The sequence below is a fragment of the Pelodiscus sinensis genome, chromosome 1, assembly GCF_049634645.1.
Source record: "Pelodiscus sinensis isolate JC-2024 chromosome 1, ASM4963464v1, whole genome shotgun sequence".
In the NCBI taxonomy this organism is placed as follows: domain Eukaryota; kingdom Metazoa; phylum Chordata; order Testudines; family Trionychidae; genus Pelodiscus; species Pelodiscus sinensis.
In genome coordinates, this window is record NC_134711.1 from 79,870,370 (window position 1) to 79,896,257 (window position 25,888).

Consider the following 25,888-nt stretch of genomic DNA (forward strand, 5'->3'; position numbering starts at 1 on the left):
ATAATTTTAATACTATACATTATATTCTACAATAAATACTGTAAATCTTAGAATTTGAATGTTTTGTCCTTTACAGTAAGTAGCATGTCAGTCACAACAATGTCCCTTTAAAAGAATGTTTCAAAAACTACAATAGCAACACAATATATATTGCAAGTTGTACAACAAAAGAAAACAGTGTTAACAGGTTTTTCATACTATTTTCAGTACAGAAATCACTCCTTAAAAAGGTAGTACAAGGGTTCCCAAACTGATTCATGTACCCAAGGGGCAATGCAAGATCTCTGGGGGATATGCAGGAGAAACTATGTAACGGTAGATTTTATTTATTACACTTTCATAATAGGCTACTCAAATGAAGCTTTTAAACTCTACAAATTCGTTACATAAAATATGGTAGTTTAATTTACTTCAAGATATACCAGTGAGAACACATGCTGCTGTACAGAGTACTCATCTACAATCTTGTATCACCCAATACAGTGTGGGTTCAATTGCCCAATAATTGTCCAGTGTAACTAAGTTCAGAACTTCATACTATATCTGTATATAACTGTGAAATATGAACACATGGCAGAAAACAGTGTTAACATGCAAAGTATTAGTTATAACAAGGGTAGGATATGCAGGCAGCAACTAGATCTGGAAGGGGATATACAGATAATTGGTAAATCTGAAAGAGCGTACACAATAAGTTTGGGAATCTCTGTCTTGGTGTGCTGAGGTACTTTAGGGTCATTAAAGGTGTCACAATCATGTATTTTGGGGTAGCAAATAAGATTAGTTTGTGTTAACCATATAGTAGTGGTTGCATTTTGGTATAGCCTACTTGAACTACAAAAGATCTTGACTTCAGGTTGTAGTTGCAAAGACTTTGCAGTTTTGGTACAAAAGAATTGGGCTTGTGGTTCTGGTCTGGTATGCAAACATATCTTCAAATATGAATGGTAAAGAAATTCAAACTATTTTTGTCAATATATTTGGAAAAACAAAATGGAATGACTTTAATTCAGTTTCCTTGTAAGAACCATTTCCTTTAATATTTTCTGCTCTGCTTTAAATGGCTTCATTGGTGTCTTATCAACTGAAACATGAAGTTTGAGCATTTTAGCAACTTAAAGGGGTTGCTTGAGCAGACTTCTAGACTGCTCCGCTTTCATTGGCCAGAGGAACTCCTCAAGAGTTTCCTGTTTTTCCTTCAGTTACTAGTGCTTGGAGTTCTGCTACTACTCTGTCAATTGTCAGATGTTACATTTAGTACCTCTTCGTTATCTTGAAGAGGGCAGATGATGATGCATATGTACTCTGGTATATTTAAAGTGGAATAGCCATTCCAAAATAACTTCAGACATGAATATTTACTCAGAGTGGCTACTCAGAAAAAGGTGCCACTTCTATAAGTGTCCATACAAAGTTATTCAGTAGGCACTCGTATAGACTTGCTCTGTGCCCTAAAGAAGCCAACCATGCATCTGTTCCTGTTCCCAGCCATTCGGACTAAACTTGTTAAAGAGCATGGATTCCGCAGAAGTTGATGGACTGGAGATAGAATAGGTATAAAACCTCTACAAAACAGACCTCATAGCTAAAATCTTTTGTTATCTTGTTCATTGAAACTAAATAGATGCTAAGTTTGACTAACTATTTGTTGCCCAGCTTTTTCTTGAAGTCACTTTCCTGTTCTCTAGTTCAGTCTACCAGAGCAGACAACCTGGATTTCCAGTGTAAAGCAACAAGGAAAATAAGCAAACCTTTTAGGATTCTGTACATTAAGGGGGGGAAGGCAAGGCACAAGAACCTCTCTTGCTCTGCTACTCAACTGTTACTTTTGTGTTTCATGTCAGTTTGTATTTTTGCTTTGCATTTCACCTTGGAGTTTTTTGAACTAGCTGTTGTACCTAACTGCTATTGAAACTTGTTTGTAACATCTTTTTATGTAAATTACTCTTTCAGGAAGGAAAAGAGAATGGTTTAAAGTAGAAGATGCTATCAAGATTCTTCAGTGTCATAAACCTGTTCATGCGGAATACCTGGAAAAACTGAAACTGGGCTGTTCCCCAACCAATGGAAATTCTGTGGTCTCAAATCTTCCCGATAACAACTCCTTATATGTCACTTCAGCACAGACTTCTGGGTTGCCCTCGACTGTGAGATAAAAATTTGGAATACCTTTTTACTCATGTGCCATCACAAGGTGGGGGAGGGGAGGAAGCTTTGTTCACATGCAGACATTTTTGACTCAGTTCTCAGCAAAATGTATGAATACATCATAACATTCAGACACTGACTTTTTTCTTTTAACAATGTAAAATAATATTGCAGCAAACTAAAGCCATATTTAGATTTTTAAGATGTCTTAACTAGCCATTTTAAAAAAACTAATCAGTGTGTGAATTTACACCCCTGCTAAAATAACACAACATCTGAGTTAAGTGGAACTTATTCCAGATTTTGGCTTAAATTGTTTTAGTCAAATACACCATAAAATAAAGGTAAACCTTTTGGCAGGAAAATTTCTGTAAAACTTTCATTCAAAATGTACATTTACAATGCTAAAGACCTCTAAAATACTACTACCGTCTGGGAAACTGAGCATGCTATTCAACGTAAATAGATAAGCACGACTACAATGAAGCACTAAATACATCCAGCCAATGGCAACAAAGGATTTAAATATCAAGCAACATTTTTCTCCTTAGTTAAGTTGACTTATGGAGTTTTAACACACAAAATGTATTTGACAGCTCTGGCAAAGATTCTGAACTGAGGCTTGACAATTGACGGTCTCTCTACATTTCCAAAAGCTGTTCTGAGAAGTTTTTTGTAGTACCTGGCAAACATGCAAGAAATTCATAAGTATAGGAAGAGGTACATGAAAACTGAAAACATGCTGCTGATTTTTTTCTCCCTCCCCCCCCCCCCCCCCCCCCCCCCCACCCCTCACACCTTCTTTACAATGATTTTTTAAGTGTTGCTTTCCTCTGATATCTTAACATTCATTTTGCTGACAGCGTGATCCTGTCGTTCTTTCCAGGATTGTTCAGTTATCAAAAATAGCATCTCAGTTTCTTTCAGTTTTGTCTCTTGAAGCTTCTGTGGCATAAGAAAGTATAGTGTTTGGGGAAAAAAATTATACCTATAAGGGGTACAATTTGGATAGGTCTAAGTCCATTAGCAAACTGATGATGAAGAAATAGCATTTTGTAAACCTAGGAGCAAAGAGCTTCTATATACATTTCAGAGGTACCAAAAATTGTTACCTTATTAACTATGCTGGATATCCCAATTCAAATAGTTATACTTCAAAAATATTACGGATCATTCCAAATAACCATTTTTGCTCTCCAAAGTGCAGTAAACTTGGGACTGCAGCCTGTCATAATTACCACTTTCCCTTGTACCTGCCAACCAAAAACATTGAGACCCACAGCTGAGATCAGTTTCCAAACATGTTCTTGCCACTGTGCCATTATAAGTCTTCTACAAAGAGTGCCATCCTAGCTTATGCAGATACTTAACTTTGGAAATTTGTAGGATCTAAATGATGATTCAGCAGCCTCTGCCTTTCTAAGCAGCCAAAACTTAGGGTGGGGTAAACGTGTCTTGTGAAGGCTGTTTTGGGTAAACTCATTCTTTTACATAGCATTTGAACCCTTTGTAAATATTCCAACTGGTAAATAGTGAGTGTAAAATGGAAAGTAAATGTAATTTAAACATTTTGTTACTCAATACACAAATGGTTAACTTCTACTTTTTTAGCACAAATTGTGTAAAATGCTGCTATAAATTAAACTTGCGTGCTGTTACACTTTTTTAGGAATATACTGGTGCCACAAGTGATTTTTTTGAAAAATGAGATGTGCCATATATAAATGTATTTGAACAATGGATAGTAATATTTCTGAGGTTTCACCTCATGCAAAACTGCTCTTTGCCAAGGCCATAAGTACTACTGATTAGAGATGGCCCTGAACATGAGCCACGAAACATGAGCTCCTTGAACTTTGAAGTGGGATGTTTAAATCACTTGGTCAGCACTAGCCCTAGTTCTAGTTCCAGGTCACTTCTAAAACCGGAAGAGGAGGCATGTCTATGTATAGTTCAGATTCACCACACAATTGTTGAATTGTGGTGAACTGCTGATCTCATGAGTCTTCAGGTACTTGAGGTCCAAAATCTCAAAACAATGAGATTTTAAACTATTTTTTAATTCTTATGATGTGAACACCACCAACATTGCCTAACTCATATTGACTTTGAAGGGCTTTCAAAATTGAAAAAAATGTACTAAAACATCTAGAGAGCGCAGAAGTCAGGCACTTTGAAAAGAATGTCTGATGTACTATGATAGAATTTCTGTCATGTACATTGACACTCATGTTGTTAATGACTTCTGAACACGTTAAACTGAGCTCATAACTATTAGCCTTTGAGAAGTTTCTGATTTTTGTACAGCATAATCCATGTAACTACATACAAGAATCCAAAGTAGTTACTTGGCTTATAGTTCATAACTACATCTATCTCAAAGTTTGACTCCTGGAATTAAAAGAAAACCCATACTTGTATAAAATATTAGTGGTAATGCATGATTTTATTTTGTAGCTCTATGTATTTGATAATTGTAAAAATGTACAGAATTGCTGTTGCTAACAAGCTCAGTTGATTGCCTATAAATATTTTAATATTTTTGGTTGCACCCCTTTGGATTATTAATAGTGCCACATGAATTCTTATGCCATTCATTGTACAGATCTCTTCAGTCTCTATGCAGCTTTCAAAATGAAACATGTTCAATTTTATTTCCAATGCTTTTCTATTCACAGAACTTTGAAGTATGTGACAGTAAAGGTAAACTGACAGTACTGTGCAGGCTGTTGCTTTTAAGTATGCTACAGAACCATTTTGGCAAATATTCATTTGTATGTGAGTGTTAATGACTGTCAAAGTGAGCACTACATTGCATTCTATAGAAATGAATGGTGTAAAAATGGATGGTGTAAAATGTGGGGTAAGAAGAGAAATTTTGCATTGGTTCCAGGTGTCAAAATTAAATATAGAAGCATGTTGCTGCCAGCACTTTTCTCACATTCTTAGAAAGATTTTTCCAGTTTGATTTATGAAGTAAATGAGTGGTGGTTCTTATGGCTTTTACTAGGGTACATTATTTGTGTAAATAGGACTAGTTTAAATTTTTCATCCTGTTTTCCAACCAAAGTGAGCTGCTGATGGCTCTGAGGCTTGTCTGGCTGTGTGAACAAAAAAGGAAGCTGATTTGCACCAGTGGATGTGATGGGCTATTGCCAGTGCAAATAGCTTCAGCTCCAACTGAACTGGAAATAGTTACCCATTTTTAAGCAGGCATTTATTGAATCTTGTAACACTGCAACAGTATCAAGTGTTTTGCACAGAGGCTGTTAAAGTGAAAAGCATAATTTGGCAACAACTTGCGCATTAACTTTGCCCAAAGTTGGCCTATTTACGAGCTGTTATGGAGAAAATCAAACCAACTAGGTTTTTTCCTTTTATCAATGTGGTTCTGAGAAGAGAAACTTGAAGGAAATGTAAGTTGTAGACATTTTGAACTGCTTGCATGGATTTTTCTTTAAAGATTGATGTAAGAATTTTGACTTTTTATATTTGAGAAACATCAAAATAAAATCTGAACTAGAGCTGTGGGTGTCATCTTTCAGTAGGTACTAGTGTTTAATGGCAGAGTGCTGATATACAATGTTTATGCCCTATCTGAAAAGGGTTTGAGCGTCACTTGGCTATAGCACTGGCAAGTAACTTAAACCTTAAGTTGCCCTTTTGGTGCCCCAGTTTGCATATCAGTGTAAATGGTCCCAAAAGCTGGCAGTTTTGCACGTGTACTCATTTAAACACCTCAAGGGTATCCATGTTAGTTTGTAACTTTAAAAATGTAGTCCTATGGCCCCTAACATACTCATGTCGTGAATTCTGAATGGTCCAGCTAACTGTATATGCAAATACAATTGAACTCTTTTACCACAGTGCTTCTGCAAATTGATAGTTCTCTGGCCACAAACCTTGTTTAAACAGAAGATGACAGTGTTTGTCTTTACATGCTTTGGTAATTAAACATTTAAATACCAGCCCTTTTAAAAAATGTTCAAATCCTCTCCATCCAGATCACTCACATTTTGTTGCTCCAGTCTACCATGTAGACATGAAGCCAAACTAGTGCTACAGTTTAGGACTTTCTGCCTCATGTTAGTAATTGTTTGTACCAGTGTTTCCCAAACTATGGGCCATGGGAAGAAAATACCGGGCCTCAGTGTGGCTGCCAGGGTGTTCCGGGCTCCTGGACTGCCCATGCAGTGCCAGGTCCCCCAAGCCCTCAGCTGGGATGGGTGGATACAGCTGTATGTTTCAGGCTCCTGGCAGAGCCATAGTGAGGATTACCAGGTGAGCTCTTATTGCTGGCTGCAGGGGGGAGAGAGGAGGGGTGTAGGATACGGGCTGCAGGGAATCAGGGTTGGGGCAATGGAGCTGCCTGGGGGAGATAGGGAGGGAAACGGGCCAGTGGAAGCAGGGCTGGCATGGGAGGGGGGGGCAGTGAGGTTGGCTGGGGAAGATTGTGGGGCTGGCTGGGGAACGGGCTGGCGGAAGCAGGGCTGGTTGGGGGGGGGGGGGAGCAGTGGGCCTGGCTGGGAAAGGTGGTTAGGGGTGGGGAGAACAGACCAGCAGGGCGTGCCAGGGGAGATGGGGGAGGGGGGAGAGTGAGGGAGAAGGTGGAGAGGGAAGGGGGGAAAGAATCGGCCAGCGGGGAGTAGGACAGTTCAGGCCGCACGCAGTTCCTGAATAAAAATATAAAAGCAGTGCATTTTAAATATCCCCACTGCTGACAGTGAGGTTTCAAGGCACTATAATGTGTCAGAATGGAGAGAACCTGGTGCTTTCACCATCCAGAATGAGAATATGGATAAATTCCAAAGATGGTGTGGGCTTTCTGAAAATAAATGAGCCCTTTTCAAGACACGAGGTAGTGGTGCAGGGTTTTGTTGGATTATGCTGGTTCTTCTGGCAGAAGCAGGGCTGGCCCCGGGAGGGCGGGGGGCCGTGGGGTTGGCTGGAAAAGATGGGGGCAGGTGGAGAGAACCGATGGGAGGAAGCAGGGCTGGCCAGGGCAGATTAGGAGAAGTGGGGGAGAACAGCCAGGCTGGCAGAGGGTTGGAGGGAGGGGGGGGGGGAAGAGACTCGGCCAGTGGGGAGTGGGACTGATCTGGGCACATGCAAATCCTGGGGTGCTACCTGTCCAGTGCATGGTTGGGCGAAGCATGAAGGAGTCTGGCCTCCTAGATTCCATTTTGCCACCCCCAAGTAGTTGCGAACTGCCTGGCTGGTGGACACACGCAGCACGTGTTGACCAGTCAGGAAGTTGGCAGCTATAAACTGATACACATAATAAAATGTACCTAATTAGAAAATAAGACATTTTACATGTCTGGTATTTTCTCAATTTGTTTCTAGACAGAACCCTTAAATACTGGACTGTCTGGTACAAAACTAAACACCTGGCAACCCTGCCCCTCCTAGCACTCTCACTCCTAGCCAGATACCCTCCCCCCAATCTGCTTCTGCCTCCTGGAGTGCCTGTGTGGTGCTGGGTCCCCCAGACGCTGGCCCAGGTTGGGTGGAGGATGCAGCGAGTGAAACAATGAAAACTTATTCATTTTTCATTCTTTTTTTGTGATTTTATTTTTTGGGGCTGGGAAAACAGTACAGGCAGTCCCCGGGTTACATTAGATCCCTACTTACAGATGGGGTGAGGCAACCCCGCACTAGCTGCTTCCCCCCCAGCAGACCAGAGAGATGTGGAGTGGCTTTTCTCAGCAGACACCTCAGCTCGAGACTAAAGGACTGAGGGAAGTGAGGTGTGGGAGAATAAAACTGAGCTCTGGAGAAATGTTTGGCTAGAGTTTCCCCTACAATATGTACCAGTTCTGACTTGCATACAAATTCAACTTAAGAACAAACCTACAGTCCCTATCTTGTACGTAACCCGGGGACTGCCTGTACTGAAAAAAAAAAAAAAAAAAAACCAGGTTCCAACTAAAGTAAAAGTTTGGGAAACCCTGGTCTAGCCAGCTTTCTGTCCATCTTACAGTCCTTTTATCCAATCCCTGTTCCCTTAACTTGCTGGTAAGAATATTGTGGATGGCCATATCAAAAGCTTTGCTAAAGCTGGCCCTGGGAGCTTTGGGAGGACCAAAAACAATGTTTGCATATTCATTTGCTTAATGAATATGAAATGAATGTTACCAGTCCTCTGAATGCTTGTGAATGGATTTACTGGTCCCCATGTCAAAAAGTTTGAGAACCCCTGGCTTGTACTATAAGAGGAAATCTTAACTAAATTCATATGAATTATTCTTCCCACAAGTGTCTCATGCAAGGAACTCAGCGAACAGTGCAGTTCTTCTGCATGCAGGGCTGAGCACCATATAGGTTAGTGTCAAACCATTTCATTCCTTTCTTTTCTTTTCTGCAAGAAGTTCTGGGAGCTGGGAAGTTATGTAGAATGGCCTTCTACTAAAAGTAGACCATGTCTGTTGGCACTCGAATTTCTGGCTTATTGGGGTTGAAACACATACACAGCAAGTTAGTGCAGTAAAGCACCAGTGTGAACCAGGATAGAATGTTGTTTGCTACTTCCCAGGTGGAGATGGTTTACATAGTGCTGGGAGATCTCCCATATCCCTCATGCCATGGTCATACTTAACAGTTTAAAGCACAGCTGTAGCAGTGCTTAAAATGGAAAAGTGGAGACAAAGCCTAGTGTTGGAAAGGATCTAGGAATGTTGCACCCATTTGCAAATGTGGGTTCTTAAGCACCATGTTTATTTGAGACTGTAAGTAAAAGGAAAATTGCTGTTAAGTTTTCCTTGACTCTTCCCATCTCCCCAATTTGGGCAAGGCTGGGAACATGAAAGGGCAAGGACTAGCTGTGTATCATGCCACGTTTGCCTCTCCCTAGTGTTGTCTACTAGGCAAGCCACTCAGTTGTAGTCAATCCTGTCGCATTCAGACTAAAGAGCTTTCTGCCAAAAGTGGTACTAACTGGGGAAGTTTTCTGGTAGGAGTATGCTAATATTTGTGTGGGGATTTGAGGCTCTCTGAAGCAGGGCCCTGGGCCTGATTGCCTTGTAATAAGATGGCTAGTCAGTGGTCTTAATCAAACAGACCAAAATGGTGGTACAACTGCTTATCTGCAAGCTTAAGCGTGTTCTACTGTTTCAGTTGCTGCTCCTGGAGCATTCAATCACCACATGAAGTGATGTTTATATAGTTGGCCATCTAAGACAGTGTTTCCTCAGACTTCAGTTGAACGAGCTGGTCCTGTACTACAGCATTTTTAGTTGTTGTGCTGGTGACAAGGCCTAATCTCTATTTCAATGTGGGTGGACGTATTGTCAAAAAAACTGGTGAAGCTACGCTGTCTGAACTTTAGCAACACTAAAAGTTGCAGAGTGTAAACAAGACCTTAGAGGGGAATGGCACCTAGCAGGCTTTTTAATATTATGCCTGTGTATAGTCTATCACCCAGGCATCAAAGCCACATTCACAGTGCCGTCCCCTATTCAGTGCAATACTTGGAGGGGAAGAAGCATGACCAACTTCACTAATGCTCTCAGCTAGGGTTTGTGGCTTTTTTTTGGAAGTAAGAGGACAAGAATGCTGCCAGGTTTGGTCAAGGACACCAGTGAAGTGTTCATTACCCCTGAGGGAAAGAACTAGTTCAAACTTGAAAAACAGCAGGAATGGTATTAAACACCCTGGTTGCTGCAATCTAAACTGCTTTTGCTGTAGGGGGGCTGTCACTTTTGGATAGTTCTCACCTATTTCTTAGCTTTTGTAGAAATAGGGCAACTTTCAGAAGAAATGGAATCGAACTGTACTACTGCTTGTGAAAGTAGATGGTTCAGCAACATAAAGAGGTGGAGGGCAATGACCAACTGTTCTACAGTTAGTCACCATCAGTAATGTTTCTAAACATTTCCCCTTGTGCCAGTTGCATTACCTGAAGGAGGCAGTGGTTAAGGGTGTAAAATATTCAGCTTGCTTTGCCCTGCCCTAGGGGTTAGCTGCATAATAAATTCCTCTCGTCAAGCTCTTGATCCTATAAGGCACAGGCCTTCAACCTTTTTAACCACAAGATAAATTGAAAAAGTGAAGTGCAATATAAGATCTACCTGAAACCCCAATACCCTAGCCCTGCTTCCTTCCCACCCCTTCTTTGAGGCCCTGCCCCTGTTCCACACCATCTCTGAGGCCTCACCCTGCTCACTCCATCCCCTTTCCTCCCATATTCTCTCACTTTCATCAGCCTGGGGAGGGGGTTGGAGTGCAGGCTTTGGGCTTGAGCCAAGGAGTTTGGAGCAAGGGAGGGGCTTCATGTTTAGCCCCTGGTGGGGGATTGGGGTCTAGGAGTAGTTTCAGGGTGCAAGCTCTGAAAAGTTTGGGGGCAGGGGGACAACTGGACAGCCAGTGTTTGAGAGCTTCCTGGCTGAACCAGTCAGGAATACCAAGATCTGCTGGTAGATCCTGATTTACGGGTTGGTGACCACTGTCATAGGGACACCACACATGCTTTGCTAAACAGTTGCTTGCCTCTAGCTTAGGTCATCCTTCACCAGGCTGCTAGGCTACGTCTACATTGGCCCCTTTTCCGGAAGGGGCATGCTAATTTTACAGGTCGTAATAGGGAAATCTGCGGGGGATTTAAATATCCCCCGTGGCATTTAAATAAAGATGTCCGCCGCTTTTTTCCGGCTTTTAGAAAAGCTGGAAAAGAGCATCTACACTGGCCCCGATCCTCTGGAAAAAAAGCCCTTTTCCAGAGGATCTTATTCCTCCTTATTCAAAGTAGGAATAAGATCCTCCGGAAACGAGCTTTTTTTTCTGGAGGATCGGGGCCAGTGTAGATGCTCTTTTCCGGCTTTTCTAAAAGCCGGAAAAAAGTGGCGGACATCTTTATTTAAATGCCACGGGAGATATTTAAATCCCCCTGCGGATTTCCCTATTACGACCTGTAAAATTAGCATGCCCCTTCCGGAAAAGGGGCCAATGTAGACATAGCCCTAATGTGTAGGCTCCTGAATACATAAGGGAAAGGCAGACCTACCTTCAGATGTGGTAGGCTCATGTCTACAGTAGCGGAGGTTTTTGGTGTTAGTCACAGTAGTTCTTTTGCTTTGATGGAATATTAGGACATTCTTATTTTCTTCATAACACAGATGTGTACTAAAATGCACTGAAGTAGGCATGGGACACTAGCAAAAAGGTTTTAGCACCTGGAGGGGAAGAATTGTCTAAGCAATAAGCTGGTTGTTTCTGCTACTACAGTGCATAATACATTGGGCACCAATGGGCTTTATAGTAAAGCCAATGCAACAAGCAGGATAGTTCTGGACAAGCTACAGCAGTGGTGGCCAACCCAGGGCTTGTGAGCCACATGTGGCTCCTGGCAGAACTGGGACTGAACCTGGAACCACTCATGCTCTCTCAGCCAAGCTGCTGAGAGTCACATGTGGCCTGTGCCATTCTGCTCATGGCCCCCAGCACACATCATATCCTGCATGTGCAGGCTGGGTTGCGCACAGCATCTCAGTCTGCATGTGCTAGCAGCTGGCCACTGAGTGCAGGCAGCAGCACCTGGGCAGAAGGTGGGGCAGAGAGATGCCTGGCTCCAGAGAAGGGGAGGGGAATTGGATGGGGGGGATGCACCTGGTGGTAGCTGTGGTGGCAATATCAGCAGCTCTGAGACCCAAGCATAAGGTTGGGAGGGGGATTGGATTAGAGCTGGGAGGGGAGGTGTCTGGCTCTAGGGAAAAGGAAGGGGGATTGGGTGGGGGGGGGGGGGTGTACATAGCATCCCCAGCCAGCTCATACTCAAAACTGGCTGCACCACGTGTGCCCCAGCATGTGGGGGGAGACATGCAGCTGTAGCAGCAGCTCTGGGGAAGGGAAGGAGGGGCAGATTGGGTTGGGGGGGAATCTGGGGGAGGGGAAGAGCAGCCAGCAAGCTTCCCAAGACCCAGGATCCCCAGGTACTGGGCCCGTTATCTCTGTCCCTTCCTCCCAAAAGTACCCTACCCTGGCACCTGCCCCAGCACTCTGTCCCCACCAGCACAATTGGGGCCACATTAGCAAGGCTTGTTTTTTTTTTGGAGCAGTAGTTGGTTTTTTGCCTCTCACTTGTGTGGCCCCGACTGACTTTTCTATGGGTCAGTGACCCCTGCTCATAAAGACAACACAAACATTTTATTTGACATTTAAAAAATGAAGTCTGGCCAACAAGCCCCAATTGGGGCTAACCCCCCATCTGGCCACAGCATCATAACACTCCTGCACCCCCTCTCCCCCCACCAGACTCCAAACCTGAGCCCATCATACACTGGAAGCTCGTCCTGTGAGCCTCTCATCCCCCAGGCTTCTGCCACAACACTCCTGCACCATCCACACACTGCAAATCTGTGTCCTGAACCCATCATACTCCCAGCCCAAACTCCTGCACCCTCACAGCCATAAGCCTGCAGCTTGCTCAGCACCCCAACACTCTCCAGCCTGGAGTCTCCTCCCTGAGCCAGCATCCTGTTCTCTGCTTCCTCCTGCACCTCTCATCCCTTCCCAGTGCTTTTTTTGTGATGGTATGTCCTGGGACCATGTACCAGCACTTATTTTCCCTCAAGCATGTGTTTTTTCCCCCTCCTCAACTCTTCCCTCCCCCCCACATGGATCTTCGCATTCTATCCACCATTATTTTGGCTCTTCATTTCTAATGGATTGGCCACCCCATAACAGCCTCAGGAAGGACTCGGACAGTATTCTGCCCAGAGTAAAGAAAGTTGCCTTAACATGCATGTTCTGGAACAATTCTATATCAGTGCTACACTCACAATTAGAGATCATCATCTTCCAGTGATGTCCTTCACTTCATATTTTTACTCCCCTCCCCCACTAGTTTTCATGTTGTACACATCTGTTTTGCTAGCAAACAGTGCTTTTTTGAAATTCACAAGCTTAAAGAAAGGTTGAGGGGGACAGTCTGACTGCCTCCTGTAGTATGATACATAGCTAATCAAAAAGGACAACTTCTTGCTAACAAAACAAGCTTTGCTAATGCATATTACCAAAGTAGTTGTGTTCTAAAATAAGACTTTTTTACTCCTCAGTCAGGAGGCATAGTTCATGCTCATTCAATGTTTGGAATAAGTAAAGCAGACTTCATTTGTACTCAATTATTCCACGTAAGTCCAGGTTATTACTTCCTATAGATGATGCAGCATCAAACAAGCATACAACAGTAGAAGAAAATTTCAGTGTTATAGCTTAAGTGATTATAAGAATCTTGGATTCAAGCTATCAAAATGTTTACCTGTAGCAGACTCATATGATATTAACTTAGTGTTTCAGAAGTGTTGTAAACATTTTTACAATAAGCAATTAGGAATGTTAGCTGAATAATTTAATTACACCTCCAAAATCATTAGTCTCCATGTAAAAGATCCAGGCTTTTAAAACTCCTATATTTTGCAAGAAACCAGAAAACAGCCTTTCAAGGCCAAAGGAAACTTGAGTCGTCTTTGGCTGAGAGACTGTGGCCAGACTAGTTTACTTTTCTCCCCATTAGAAACCAGCAATGAATGGAAAACAAGAGTTATGGAGGACTTAAAAATTTGTCAAACTTTATTTTCTAATTTTGCACAGACATTATTTAAAGACCACTGAAACTGAACAATACCATGGTCATACGACAAAAGGGACCACTTTCTTTTTAAATGATGCTCAATGTATATGTGATGAATAATCCACTCGTCCTTTTATTTAAAGTGTCCATTACATTACAGTCATGACAGGTTGTTTATAACAGACATTTTCATTTTAAAGTACCCCTCAAAATAATTCCAAGTAGGAACATACATAAATTGAGGGAAATTTCACAACTTTCAATTGAACTATTCCATTAAGACGTTTAAAGTAACCATGTGTTGGAGATACGCTTTCTTGAAAGCTATAAAAGCAACACTTCACTGTTTTAGGCTACAGAAGTTACCTAATAGTCAAGTCATTTATTCTGTCTGTTGTTCTAAGGGATAGATACACCACCTCATTTCCATGTAAAATCATGGCTAAATGTTTAAAAATGACCGTTCAGATTTCAGAATGTTAAATGCAAGAACAAAGAACCTTCCAGTGTATTTCCTTGACCTAAAGTTAGTTATTGTGAAAAAAATTAAAATGTAGGGTCTGGTTTACAATTTTGTCTTCTACGTACACAACCATAAATTAATATGGAAAAACACAGCTTTGACTCCTGTTCAGGCTTTCAGGCCAGTTAGCTCTTAGCACCAATAGTACTAAAGGAAAAGTATGAAAGGAAATACTCATACTGAAGAATTCAGTAAAGATTAAAAATTCTAATGTGCTCATGGTAAGGCAAACCATACTTGTACGTGGTGGAAAATTATGATTCTAGAAGTCATGTTTGAGCATTAGATAAGACAAATATCAGGGCATCTTCAATCACTATTTGAAAAATAGAATTTTGTTATTCTGGTTTCAGATAATTCAGGCAACTGTACAGATGAGCTAAGAACTTCACACTCTCAAATATGAGCAAGGGAGTCATATCTGCAAGCATAACTTGCTACAAGGCAGAAAATATCTGTTTCATTTTAAACTTCATTAAAAAAAGCACAAGGTTCAGATGTTAAGTGACTCTCATAATATAAAGTAATATTTTCATAGATCTTACTTTACTTGAATTTATTTTGGAGTTTAAGTCCACAGTTCCGGATTCTTATGGCCATGGTTAGCACTGAAGTTATGCCACAAAAAGTTTTTAGCATCTAAATTGTTTTTTTTAATAAGCATTTAAGGACAAGTCCTTCTAAACATCTTACATCTGTAGATGCATCAGCTATTTACCCACACATTTACATTGTCTAACTGCACAGAGAAAAAGGAAGTAGCGAAGCTATTCAACACTAACCAGTAGATACTTGAAAAACCTGGTATACATTGGCTCCTCTATATACACAATGAAATGTACTGCACACCATTTCTTTACCATGGTTTGACTGGTGGAGTACTTTTTCCATTTAGTTACATATTCAAAGTATGCTAATAAAGGCATCAATTGGTACATTGGAACAGTAGTATTAAAGGGTTGAGTATCTTTAGATGCATTTTAGAATTCAGAAGACATGAATGCAGAGTTAGTTACAGTAAAATTAAGAGTACATGTATGCTTAATTAACTATAGTCACTCAACAAACAACCAAGAGAACTTCACAAACTAATCTGCACAAATGTTCATCTGAACACCACATAGGGGGTTGTTAGTTACAGCAAAGAGGCCTATTCAACCTAAATAAGCCTAAAATCTGCTGTACATCACAAATGTGAGCCAAACTACATCCAATATGGAAATCTAGATTTAAACCTGGCTTTAAGTGTCTTAATCTTGTGCTGAACTAGATTATTCTGAACCAAGCTTTAATATGTTACTATGCAATGCACTTTGAGGGACAATACCAGTTACCAGTCACTGAGCATTAGTATGTTGAAAATGTAATTTTAATAGATAATCTTCATCTTACATAAGAGCACAATAAATACACCACATTCTATAGAAACTCCAGATGACACTAGAATAGGAGTGTGGGAGGCAGAAAATACCAACAGGCTACATAACCATCACTGTGAATTGCAAGATAGATATACATTCCCACTTGCAGGCTGTCATTTATACAGTTTAAATTGGACACATAGAAAGCTTAGAGATCAGAAAACATTACTGGAGTTTTGTGGGGAGGTGGAGAGCAACTAGTAAAAGAGCATTTAAAGGGATACAAAGTTGCACTGAAGAGATTAAAATGGGCTTCCAAAAGACAAATATATAAATGTAAGAGCAAAGAAGCAAAAAGCTATTTACTGCTTCCAAATGAAGAAACCTTTCTAGTGATAAGTTAGCTTAATTAGGCTTGTAAGAAAGATCAATGGTAAATGGGGCTATTTGAAAGTGGCTTAGCAAATATCGACAGACTAGTTTGTTAAGCAGTTGTACTGTACACTGGTATTTTATATGCCTTTTTGGAGACATGAGTTAGAATTAAAGAGAATGCCTATAATACCTGATACTCAGCACAAAACACTGAAGTCGTACATTTACCCAGTTACTGCTGTCATTTGCTGTTAGCCTCCATCAATTTTGTATTGGCCAATTTAGGAATATTCAGTGGCATGGGCTGTTACCTACTATATGGGCTAGTAATACAAATCAGCAGCAAGAGTAAGGGAAATTGCAAATTCTTACTCTTACTATTTAACCTGTCAGACTGGAGAAAACATTCTTCTGTTCTGATTTCAATTTTTTAAATACAATTGTCACAGTAGAGAAATGAAAACCACAGCAAAATAAACTGTACAACAGCGAAGTAGAATAACAAAAAATATTTTACTAAAACATAAAAGATTTACAGAAGATATTCCAGACAAGCCATACAAAATGGTCACAAGCTTTTCCTTGAAAGGCGGTTTCTACACTTGACAGCAGAATCACAATGTAATTAGTGAAGGTGATGGATGTTTAATGTTCCCATTTTTGTTCAAACAATCAAGCTTGTCCATCTACAATGTCTAAGTTAGACTTGGCTAGAGGGCATATCCTAAAGTGTAACTGGTTAGCTGCTTTAGCCAATGCAATTAGCATCACCATAAAAAAAGGAAGAGGAGCTCACAAATTAAAACAAAATCCTCAGCTAACCCTGACTACCTTCATTCACAGTGCTTATACTTAAACCATGATGGAAAAAAAATGATTAAAAGCAGATGAGCTACTGCTTTTAAACAATTTCACAACAATCCTGATGATACTTCTAGCCTCTGCTCATGCGTTACAACAGTGAATTAGGACAAGACACAGATTTGCTAATGTGCATTTAATCACCAAAGGACTGAAAATGTCTGGGTTTTTATTCTGTAATGTTTCTAAGACTGTGTCCATTAAATGCAAACAAAAAACAAAACAAAAAAGAAGAGGTCTTGGCAGAACAGGAGAAGTGATGCACACTTGATGTTCAGAGTGAATTTAAATATTATTCATGGCATATAGCCTAGTCCATGCTCTGGCTGCAAAGAAAAAAAGATGCATACTTTAAGCGCATTAAATTTAATTTTATTCATTTCAATATACTCCATTTCCCAAACTTTTGGATTAGAAGATCCCATTAAGCAGAGGCATCTCAATTTTTTAAATTAAATTTTATTTTACTGTTTCACAAATACTACCATGTTAGCTGTGGAATGTTAGTCACAATCCAAGCCAACAGGATCCATAGAAACAGATGCCAATGGGAACAGATGTCCTGGCTGCAGTGGATCCTATAATGAGTAGGCATAATGTACCCTGTTTATCCTCTCATCACAAAAACTACATTCTATTAGAGCCTGAAAGAGAAGTAGAGATAGAGATGCTGTGCAGAGCTCTGTGAAACTAAACGGCAATTTATTTTCAAAAAATCTCTTCCGATGTACCAGGAATGGACATAAAGTAATGAGTTCAGTCCAATACTCTTGCACCTTTAGCAGTGTAAAACATGCAGTCTAAGTGGATCCTCAGAAAAGACAAACCACAACTCTCTGGCTCTGATTCTGCACCTGCAATCAAGTACTTGGATGTCAAATGCACAAGCAAACAATTATGCATGTGAGTCAGGCACAAAACCAGAGGTCATGTTTCAAAATTCAGTCCCAAAATAAAAAGGCATTAGTAATTTAGTTTTCATCACAATTTCACACAAATACATAAGGAGCAGCTTGCATGATACACTACCTGTTTCTATGGCTTGGGCTTCATTGGTCTTCCACTGCTCTGCTACATCATTTGCTAGCGGATCGTCTGGATTGGGAGCGCTTAGCAAAGCCTGGATTGATAGCAGAACTGTACGGATCTGCAAAGCTGGGGACCATTTATCTGAAGAAACAGATTTACAGTAGCATGAAACACCATACTCTTTATTACCACCCCCAGATTTAATGTGCTTTCCTTTCAAATTAAAGCCATTTAAGGCATTCTTTTGAGTAAGCCAAAACAAAAAGCCACCCATAACTTAGATGTTTAAAGGATTACAGGTATCTATTGTCCCCACTTAGGATGAATGAAAAGAAATGTATTTATTGGAAAGGATAAAACTTACCTTTCAAAATATCTAAACATATTCTTCCCAACTTGTCTACATTAGGGTGATAAATTTTGGTCATGAAACGTACTTTAGGAGCTGCCATTGGATATTCTTCTGGAAGGAATAGTTCAAGTTTAAATGTCCCACCCTCAAAGGGAGAATCCTGTGGACCTGCAATGACCACATGAAAATAACGTGCGTTGCTCTCATCTGGCTCTGCTTTTATCCCAGGGACTGGTTCTGCCAGCAAGCGCTGGGTTTCCTGGAGGAGGAGGAGGAGGAGGGAGTCAGTGTAAAAAAGGCAAACTATTTAAAACACAGCAAACATTTAGACAAAGTTTGTACCAGGATAACAAACATTCATTTTAAACATATTCATGAAAATCCACAGACAATAACGTCTCATAGATGAAGAATAAAAAAAAAAAAAATCACAGACAAGAGCAAGACAAATTCAATATGGAAATTAGGCAAGAGAATAATTACTGGCACAATTTACCAAGCATTGTGGTGGATTCTGCATCAGACAACTTTTATGTTGGGTGAATATTTTTCTAAAAGATCTATTCTAGGATTTATTTTGAGGAAATGCTATGGCCTGTACTTAAAAGAGGTCCGATTAGACTATCACAATGGTCCAGTCTGGCTTCAGAATTGATGAACCTGGTGCACGGCTAAGGAGAACACTCCAAGAAAAATCCCACCACCATGACGTTCAGAAAAGTGCTTCTCTCTACGAACTTCACAATAACACCTAACAGACTGAGAACCAGACTGAAGAACAATTTCATATGCAATGTTTGAGGTGTCCTATGTGGTAATGAGAGGACTTTCCAATGATTCAATTAAAAAAAAATCTGTGCAATGCATTCACAGCCATAAATCAAATTTAAGATAGAATAAAAACTCGCACAATTCCATTCTTCTGTATTAATGAAAAAATCAACACAGCACCTAGGGGCCTGTATTAATGAAAAAAGCAACACAACACCTAGGGGCCAGGTGAGAAGCGCTTGTCCACAGTTATTGCAGCAGCCACAACTGGGGAGGGGTATATGTCCCCTGGCTAGGGAACAGACATACAAAGTCTCTGAAATATATCGTAGATAGCTGTCCTTTTCTCCATCCTGCCCAATGGGGTTATAGCTGTCCCAATCCCCATCTCTGGCCACTTGCTGCCAGTCTGTGGTCATTCTGCAGTATAACTGTCCCTCCTATCAAAAATGTTCCTTTCCATTATATCCAAAAATCTAACTCCAGGCACATTCCATTTTCCTGGCACAACCAAACCCTGACCTTGCTTTAAGTTATGATAAGAGGAAGCTGCATACCAAATTTAGAGGTCCTAGCTCTTACTGTTTAGGAAACGTTCTCGAACAAATGGACTCTCACACAAAAGCGCGTTACTAAAATATATTGTAAGATATCAATTTAAAAAGAAATCTACCCTTGTGTTTAAAAGTACTTTTAATCTACTTTTGTTACTATTACAGATATTGCAAACACATGCAACATCTTTATTTTACATTTAAAACATAAAAACCTGTGGAAGGAGTTCCAGTTAAGGGGCAATCAATACAAAAAATAGCTTTTTGACATTTTCCAAGGAAGGAAACGACCCTTGATGTATTTATATTACCTGTTCTAGATCAGATATCAAAAGATCAAACTGATCTGATTCTATATACTGGGACAAGTTGCCTACGGAGGTTGTGGAATCTTCATCCCTGGCGATATTTAAGAGCAGATGGACATCTATCAGGGATGATCTAGACAGTGCTTGGTCCTGCCACGTGGGCAGGGAACTGGACTCGATGACCTCTCAAGGTCCCTTCCAGTTCTAGTGTTCTATGATTCTATAAACAGAAGTACTGTCCAGAGGGTTCTGGATCTGATACCTGATATCAACTGGCTCCTGCACTAGGAAGACTAAGCTGAGAGGTCTGATAGACTGACATCTACCAGAGCCCTTTGTGGGGGGTGGGAGAGGTGGAGGAGAGAGGGGACATGACATCTGCTAAGCTTTTAGCTTGTGTTTAGGAACTTTCATTGTTTTCTAGGTAATGCTTTTACCCTAAAATTAAGTGTACTTTAACTAAGGATGTCAGCGTGTACAAGACTATACGATTAACCAATAAACCTAGGCTTATCAATTAATCTTACTGACTACATGCTAGGGATGTAATTGTGTAGTTGATTAGCCGATTAACCAGTAAGTAAAAGCTTATCAGTTAATGCTATAGACTACACACATTTCTTCCCATGCCCTCTCCCTCCCCCAGTACATTTTTTAGCGGGCTGGTCAGCAGCCCAGTTCAGTCCCAGCTTGCATTAGGTCCGGGACCTACCACTGCTGCAGCTCTGCATTTAAAGGGCATTAGGAACCAGGTGGGCAGGCTCAGTTCTGGCTCATGCCCTGCCCCCCAGATAGGGCTGCTGTCACCCCACCCTGTAGGCAGCTGGTCTGTGCAGGGAATTGGTTTTTAAACTGACTCCCCTCGCGGATCAGTTCCCACCTGCCATCCCAAACTGCTGCCACTGATACAGAGGCAGCAGTGTGGAGTGGCAGGGGGCTCCTTGGGAGTGGTGTTAGGAGCACACAGGCTACTGGCCCCTCCCAGGGACTATAGAATAGTCAACTAACCACTAAGAATTCAAGAGATTAATCAACTATTCAATTAACCGATATTTAACATCCCTACAGCATGCATTTCCCTACCCCCTTGCCTCTCTATCAGAAGCAGCATGGGGGGGGGGGGGGAAAAAGAGCAGGAGCCAGTGAACAGTACCTCTATTTATCAGTTGGATCTCTGATCTATAATAGGTAGTATAAATAAATCAAGAGTCCTTTCCTTCCTGGGAAAGTGTCAAAAAGCCAGTTCTCCCCAGCACTGGCTCTGGGGTGCCACACCCCTCTGATAGAGGAGTCAGCAGCATGGGGTGGCAACACCCTGGGAGTGGGCTGAAGCGCACTGGCTGCTGGCCCCGCCTCCAGGGACTATCAAATAGTTGTGTAACCGCACAATATAGTGTGCCATTACATGATTATTTAATTATATGCTAGCTAATCTCCCTAATTTTAACTTAGTGAAGACTGCTTGATAAGTGATGGGGAAACCTAAGGCCTTGATCTAGAGAAAGACAGAGCTCTGAGCGAGAGAGAGATGAGAGCCAAGAAGCCTGAAACCTTTAAATGGCAGTGGTAGGCAAATGCTTATGCAATGGTGGACAACCTGCGGTACCACCTGCAGCCTGTGAACTGCATGACTGTCCCTCTCTTTCACGTGCCTCTCGCACACTGGGGCATTGGAGTCCTGCACTTTCAACTGCTCCCTCTCTAAGCACTTTCAGAGAACACGAATTCCCCAATTCATGCTCTGTCCCACTCCCTCCTAGAACTGAATCAGCCATGAACAGCTGACTCACAGAGATCCACTTCTGGGAATAAGGGAGCAGGGACAGAATGCAAATCAGCCAATAAGGAAGAGAAAATTATAGTAAAAACAATTTGTACAGTTACAAGAATGAAAGCTTTTTCAGTGCACATTCCATGACATTTATAAAAATATTTTATGTAGGGTGCCCACAAAACATATCCCCAAAGACAGAGGCACTACTACAAATCAGCACAATTACAAAACAAAGTTGATGCTTTCTATAGAGACGCAGCCAAATACTATTTTAGATAAAATATTCTAATTAACAAGAACAGTAATATTTAATATTTAAAGGCTATGTTTACCATTTCAACACGTGTTCTTCAGAGCCAAAAAAGAACGCATTACATTAATCAGAAAGATTAAAAAAAAAATCAGATAAAAATTATGCACCATAATCACTGATGGGAAGTGATAGTTTACTCATCTCATTCAGTAATTAGATGTAAAGCAGTACTCAAACAAAAATCTGGTACAGGCAGTCCCCGACTTACGCAGATCCGACTTATGTCGGATCCGCACTTACGAACGGGGCTCTCTCGCCCCGGAGCTCGCAGGCAGCGATCCACCACCTCGACCTCCGGGGCGAGAAAAGCTGCTCCCAGGGCCCCTGGTCTGCTGGAGACTGTCTCCAGCAGACCAGGGGCACCGGGAGCGAAGTCACAGCAGCGGCGGGTTCCCGCGCTTCTGAGGCTTTGCAGAAGCGCGGCACCCCGCTGCCGCTGCGGCTTTGCTCCCTGTGTCCCTGGTCTGCTGGGGCGCAGCTAGTGTGCCCCCCCCCCCAGCAGACCAGGCTTTTGTTGTGGACCCTGGGGCAGAGCAGCTGGGGCGCTGCTGGTTGGTCCAGTAGCGCCGAGGAGCAGTGCTACTGGAGGAACCCAGCAGCACCCCAGCTGCTCTGCCCCAGGCGTCCCCAAGTCAGCCGCTGCTGAAACTGACCAGCGCTGACTACAGGAAGCCCGAGGCAGAGTTGCTCTGCCCCAGGCTTCCTGGAATCAGCCGCTGGTCAGTTTCAACAGCGGCTGAATCTGGACGCCAGTTCCGACTTACATACAGATTCAACTTAAGAACAAACCTACAGTCCCTATCTTGTACGTAACCCGGGGACTGCCTGTACAAACATTATAAACAACCCAAAGAAAACACAGATGTTCAATCCTAAAATCAGTTAAAACCACTCAATCCACTATGATTAAGCAGGTAATACCAAAAAATGGGAAAAACTAAACTAAGTTTTAAAAGAAAACAATCAAGAAGGAAAATAAAGCATCCAAATCACAAGCATCTACACACCACCACTAAGTTACTTAAATATATAACAAAAAAGAAATAGTCTATTAAAAACTCATGCTAGATTATATAACAATCATAACCTTCATTTCTGGCTAAATATATTTTTTGACTACTACTTATTTTGTATCAAATATAACATTAACTGTCTCTTCTAGGAAAAAGTGAACGCTTTTTTCTTTGGTATGTCCACCAATGTTGCCCCTCAGCAAATTTTATTCTGCACACTGACAGAAAAAGTTATGTGCACTGCCGGAGGTACGCCTCTGACAAGGGGCTCGGCCCCCTCCTACCGGGCCTGTACAGTACCCCAAAGTCCCGACGTAAAAGTCCAGGCCCTTCTATCAGGGCATATACGGTACTAGAGACCTAGCCGCTCTGAGAAGCCTCCCCTGGCCCGGGGTTTGCTTATCCAGGGAAGGGAAAATGGGTGGTAGGGGGACCCGGGCCCTCCCTCTCCACCGGGTCCCAGCCCAGGGCCCTTTAGGCAGGGCCTATGGCTCCTGCCGGCTCGGCGGGGGATCCAGCCGATACAGGCCGAGCCAAACTTTGTATCCTTTGCCCTGGGCCGCTTCCTACCACGCCCTGGTTGCCCCCAGGCCCCTTCGCCTCCGAGGCAGAACCTGCCGGGGTTGCGGGCGCGCTCCTGCCGCCCTGGGTTGGCGGCTGCTTCCTCCGTGTCAGGGTCCGGCGCGGGCGGCAACTCTGGTCCCAGCGGCTGCAAGAACACTGGCCCGGCCTGGTCTCCTCCTTTGCCCTGGGGCCTCCCTGACTGCCGGGCTCCTTCTGCCTTTATATCTGGCCACTGTTGGGAGCGTGCCCAGCAGGGTCAGAGGGGCGGGGCTTTCTCTGCCAGCTGGGCCTGGGCTATCCCCTGCTCATCAGTGTGGGGCCTGTCCACCCCGTCACATGCACCAAGACGTATAGAGGTGCACCACCAGTAGAAATACATACTATTGGCTCTGCAGGTGCTCTGCTAATCAACTAGGTAGCCACCCAAGCACTCAGCTTATAGGGAACATTGATATCCACAAGCATAAAGCACTGAGAGTAAATAGATATAAATGGTGGGAAACTTTTGACAGAAATGTTCATGAAATTGATTTTTCTTCAATTTGTCAGCAACGTTTTGCCAATTGGCTCTAAAGGAGACAAGTCAGGCTTGGAACTCACCTACTGAAAGCACTGCCTACTTATTGCTACTTCATAAATTTGGTGTTAGGGTATTTATGTATTCATGGCCAATTTGTTTAAAAACAGAAATAAACTAATTTACATTAAGAACATAAAATCTAAACAGTAACAGATTAAAGAGGGACAGCCTCCAGTCCCTACCGGTTAACCAGTCACATCTAATTCACTTTAGCTCTCTTACAATCTCCACCAGGATTTTCAAGGGGCAGCTGGTTTTTACAAGTCATGATGTGGGTAGGCAAGATGAGTACTATACTCCCACCTGGGGCTGACCTCAACTAACTGTGACAGGGTCAGGTCAGAGGGATATAAGAGTGCTAGAAGGAGAGCATGTGAGCCCTAGATTAAGTAGGTCTTTGTTCCCTGGGTAAACTGGCTAGAACCAGCAGGAACTTTCCAGAAGCAGTCTGGACGATCAGGTCAACTAGAAGACATGGAGCTAATTAGGAGCTTTGCAGAGACAAGGGAGTCAGGCTAATCAGACCACTTGTGGCCAATCAAGAACCAGCTGAGATTGGTTTACAAGGGCTCTTCTTCCATTAGTTGAGAAGTATGTGATCCAAAGTGCTGAGTCTCAAAGGAGTCTGGGTGAGAGCTGGGAACTGCAAGGCAGGAAGTGTGTGTTGGAGGAGCAGGTATCAGAGGAAAGGTAATGGGAGGAGTTGTTTGGGGAAGTGGCCCAACGTAGTAGTTGCCAGACGGGGAGTAGAAAAGAACGGTTACTTACCTGTAACTGTTGTTCTTCGAGATGTGTTGTTCATGTCCATTTGAATTAGGTGTGTGCACCGCGTCTTCCAGAGCATTTTCCCTAGTGGTACCCGTAATGCCGGCAGGGCGCCCCCTGGAGTGGTGAAGCATAAGTACCCCTGCAAACGTTCCCCCACCTCAGTTCCTTCTTGCCGGACGCTCTGACAAAGGGGAGGTGGGGGGGGGGGGGGGGGTTGAGGGAGACCGACACATGAGCAACACATCTCGAAGAACAACAGTTACAGGTAAGTAACCGTTCTTTTTTTTCCTTCAAATGGTTGCTTATGTCCATTCGTATTAGGTGACTTCCAAGCCAACCCCACTTCAAGGAGGAGGGGTCGGAGCACCCAGAAAGAGAAGTCCACCAAAGTTGAACAATCCAAACAAATTTATTCAACTAAGCAAACACAGAAAAACTGTAGAAAGTGCAATGTGACACAGATAAACAAACATATTTACAATACAGAGCTGAGGACTGCAAAGAGCCCAACCCTGCGTCCTCCCTAGCCTGCTGTGCCAGCACGTAGTGCGCCGTAAAGGTATGGAGAGACAACCACGTGACCGCCCTGCAGATTTCAGTGATTAGAACCTGCGCCCCAAAAGCTACAGAGGACGCCTGCGCCCTAGTGGAATGTGCTGTAACCCGGGGCGGCATCTTCCCGGCCAAGGCATAACACTCCCTGATACACCCTGCGACCCAATTGGACAACCTCTGGGTCGATATGGGAAGCCCTTTCATTCTGTCAGTGACAGCAATAAACAATTGTGTGGATTTGCGAAAGGGTTTAGTCCTATCAATATAAAAAGCTAGTGCACGTCTAGCGTCCAGGGAATGGAGCACTTGCTCCTTAGGGGAAGCATGGGGCTTTGGAAAGAAAACCGGGAGGTAAATTTCTTGGGACAAATGCAACACTGACACCACCTTAGGGAGAAAGACCAGATGAGGGCAGAGCCTCACATTATTGTCAGTAAACACTAGGTAGGATGGGTTTACAGTTAACGCCCTCA

The 25,888-nt window shown here is 42.4% G+C and overlaps 2 protein-coding genes across 4 annotated transcripts in view; one reads left to right on the forward strand and one right to left on the reverse strand.

Annotated features, from left to right (window-relative positions):
• Positions 1 to 5,672, forward strand: part of NUDT4 (nudix hydrolase 4) — a 39,406-nt gene extending 33,734 nt beyond the window's left edge. For both annotated transcript variants that reach the window (XM_075933171.1, XM_075933181.1), the window contains exon 5: positions 1,958 to 5,672. In XM_075933171.1, the coding sequence (XP_075789286.1) occupies positions 1,958 to 2,156 (199 nt within the window). In that variant the 3' untranslated portion in view covers positions 2,157 to 5,672. The remainder of the gene's footprint in view (positions 1 to 1,957) is intronic.
• Positions 5,673 to 13,829: 8,157 nt separating this feature from the next.
• UBE2N (ubiquitin conjugating enzyme E2 N) overlaps positions 13,830 to 25,888 on the reverse strand; it is a 36,047-nt gene continuing 23,988 nt past the window's right edge. For both annotated transcript variants that reach the window (XM_075933243.1, XM_075933253.1), the window contains exons 2-4: positions 18,228 to 18,474; positions 17,864 to 18,004; positions 13,830 to 17,160 (exon numbers count right to left, since the gene is read on the reverse strand). In XM_075933243.1, coding sequence (XP_075789358.1) covers positions 17,120 to 17,160; positions 17,864 to 18,004; positions 18,228 to 18,474 — 429 coding nt within the window. In that variant the 3' untranslated portion in view covers positions 13,830 to 17,119. The remainder of the gene's footprint in view (positions 17,161 to 17,863; positions 18,005 to 18,227; positions 18,475 to 25,888) is intronic.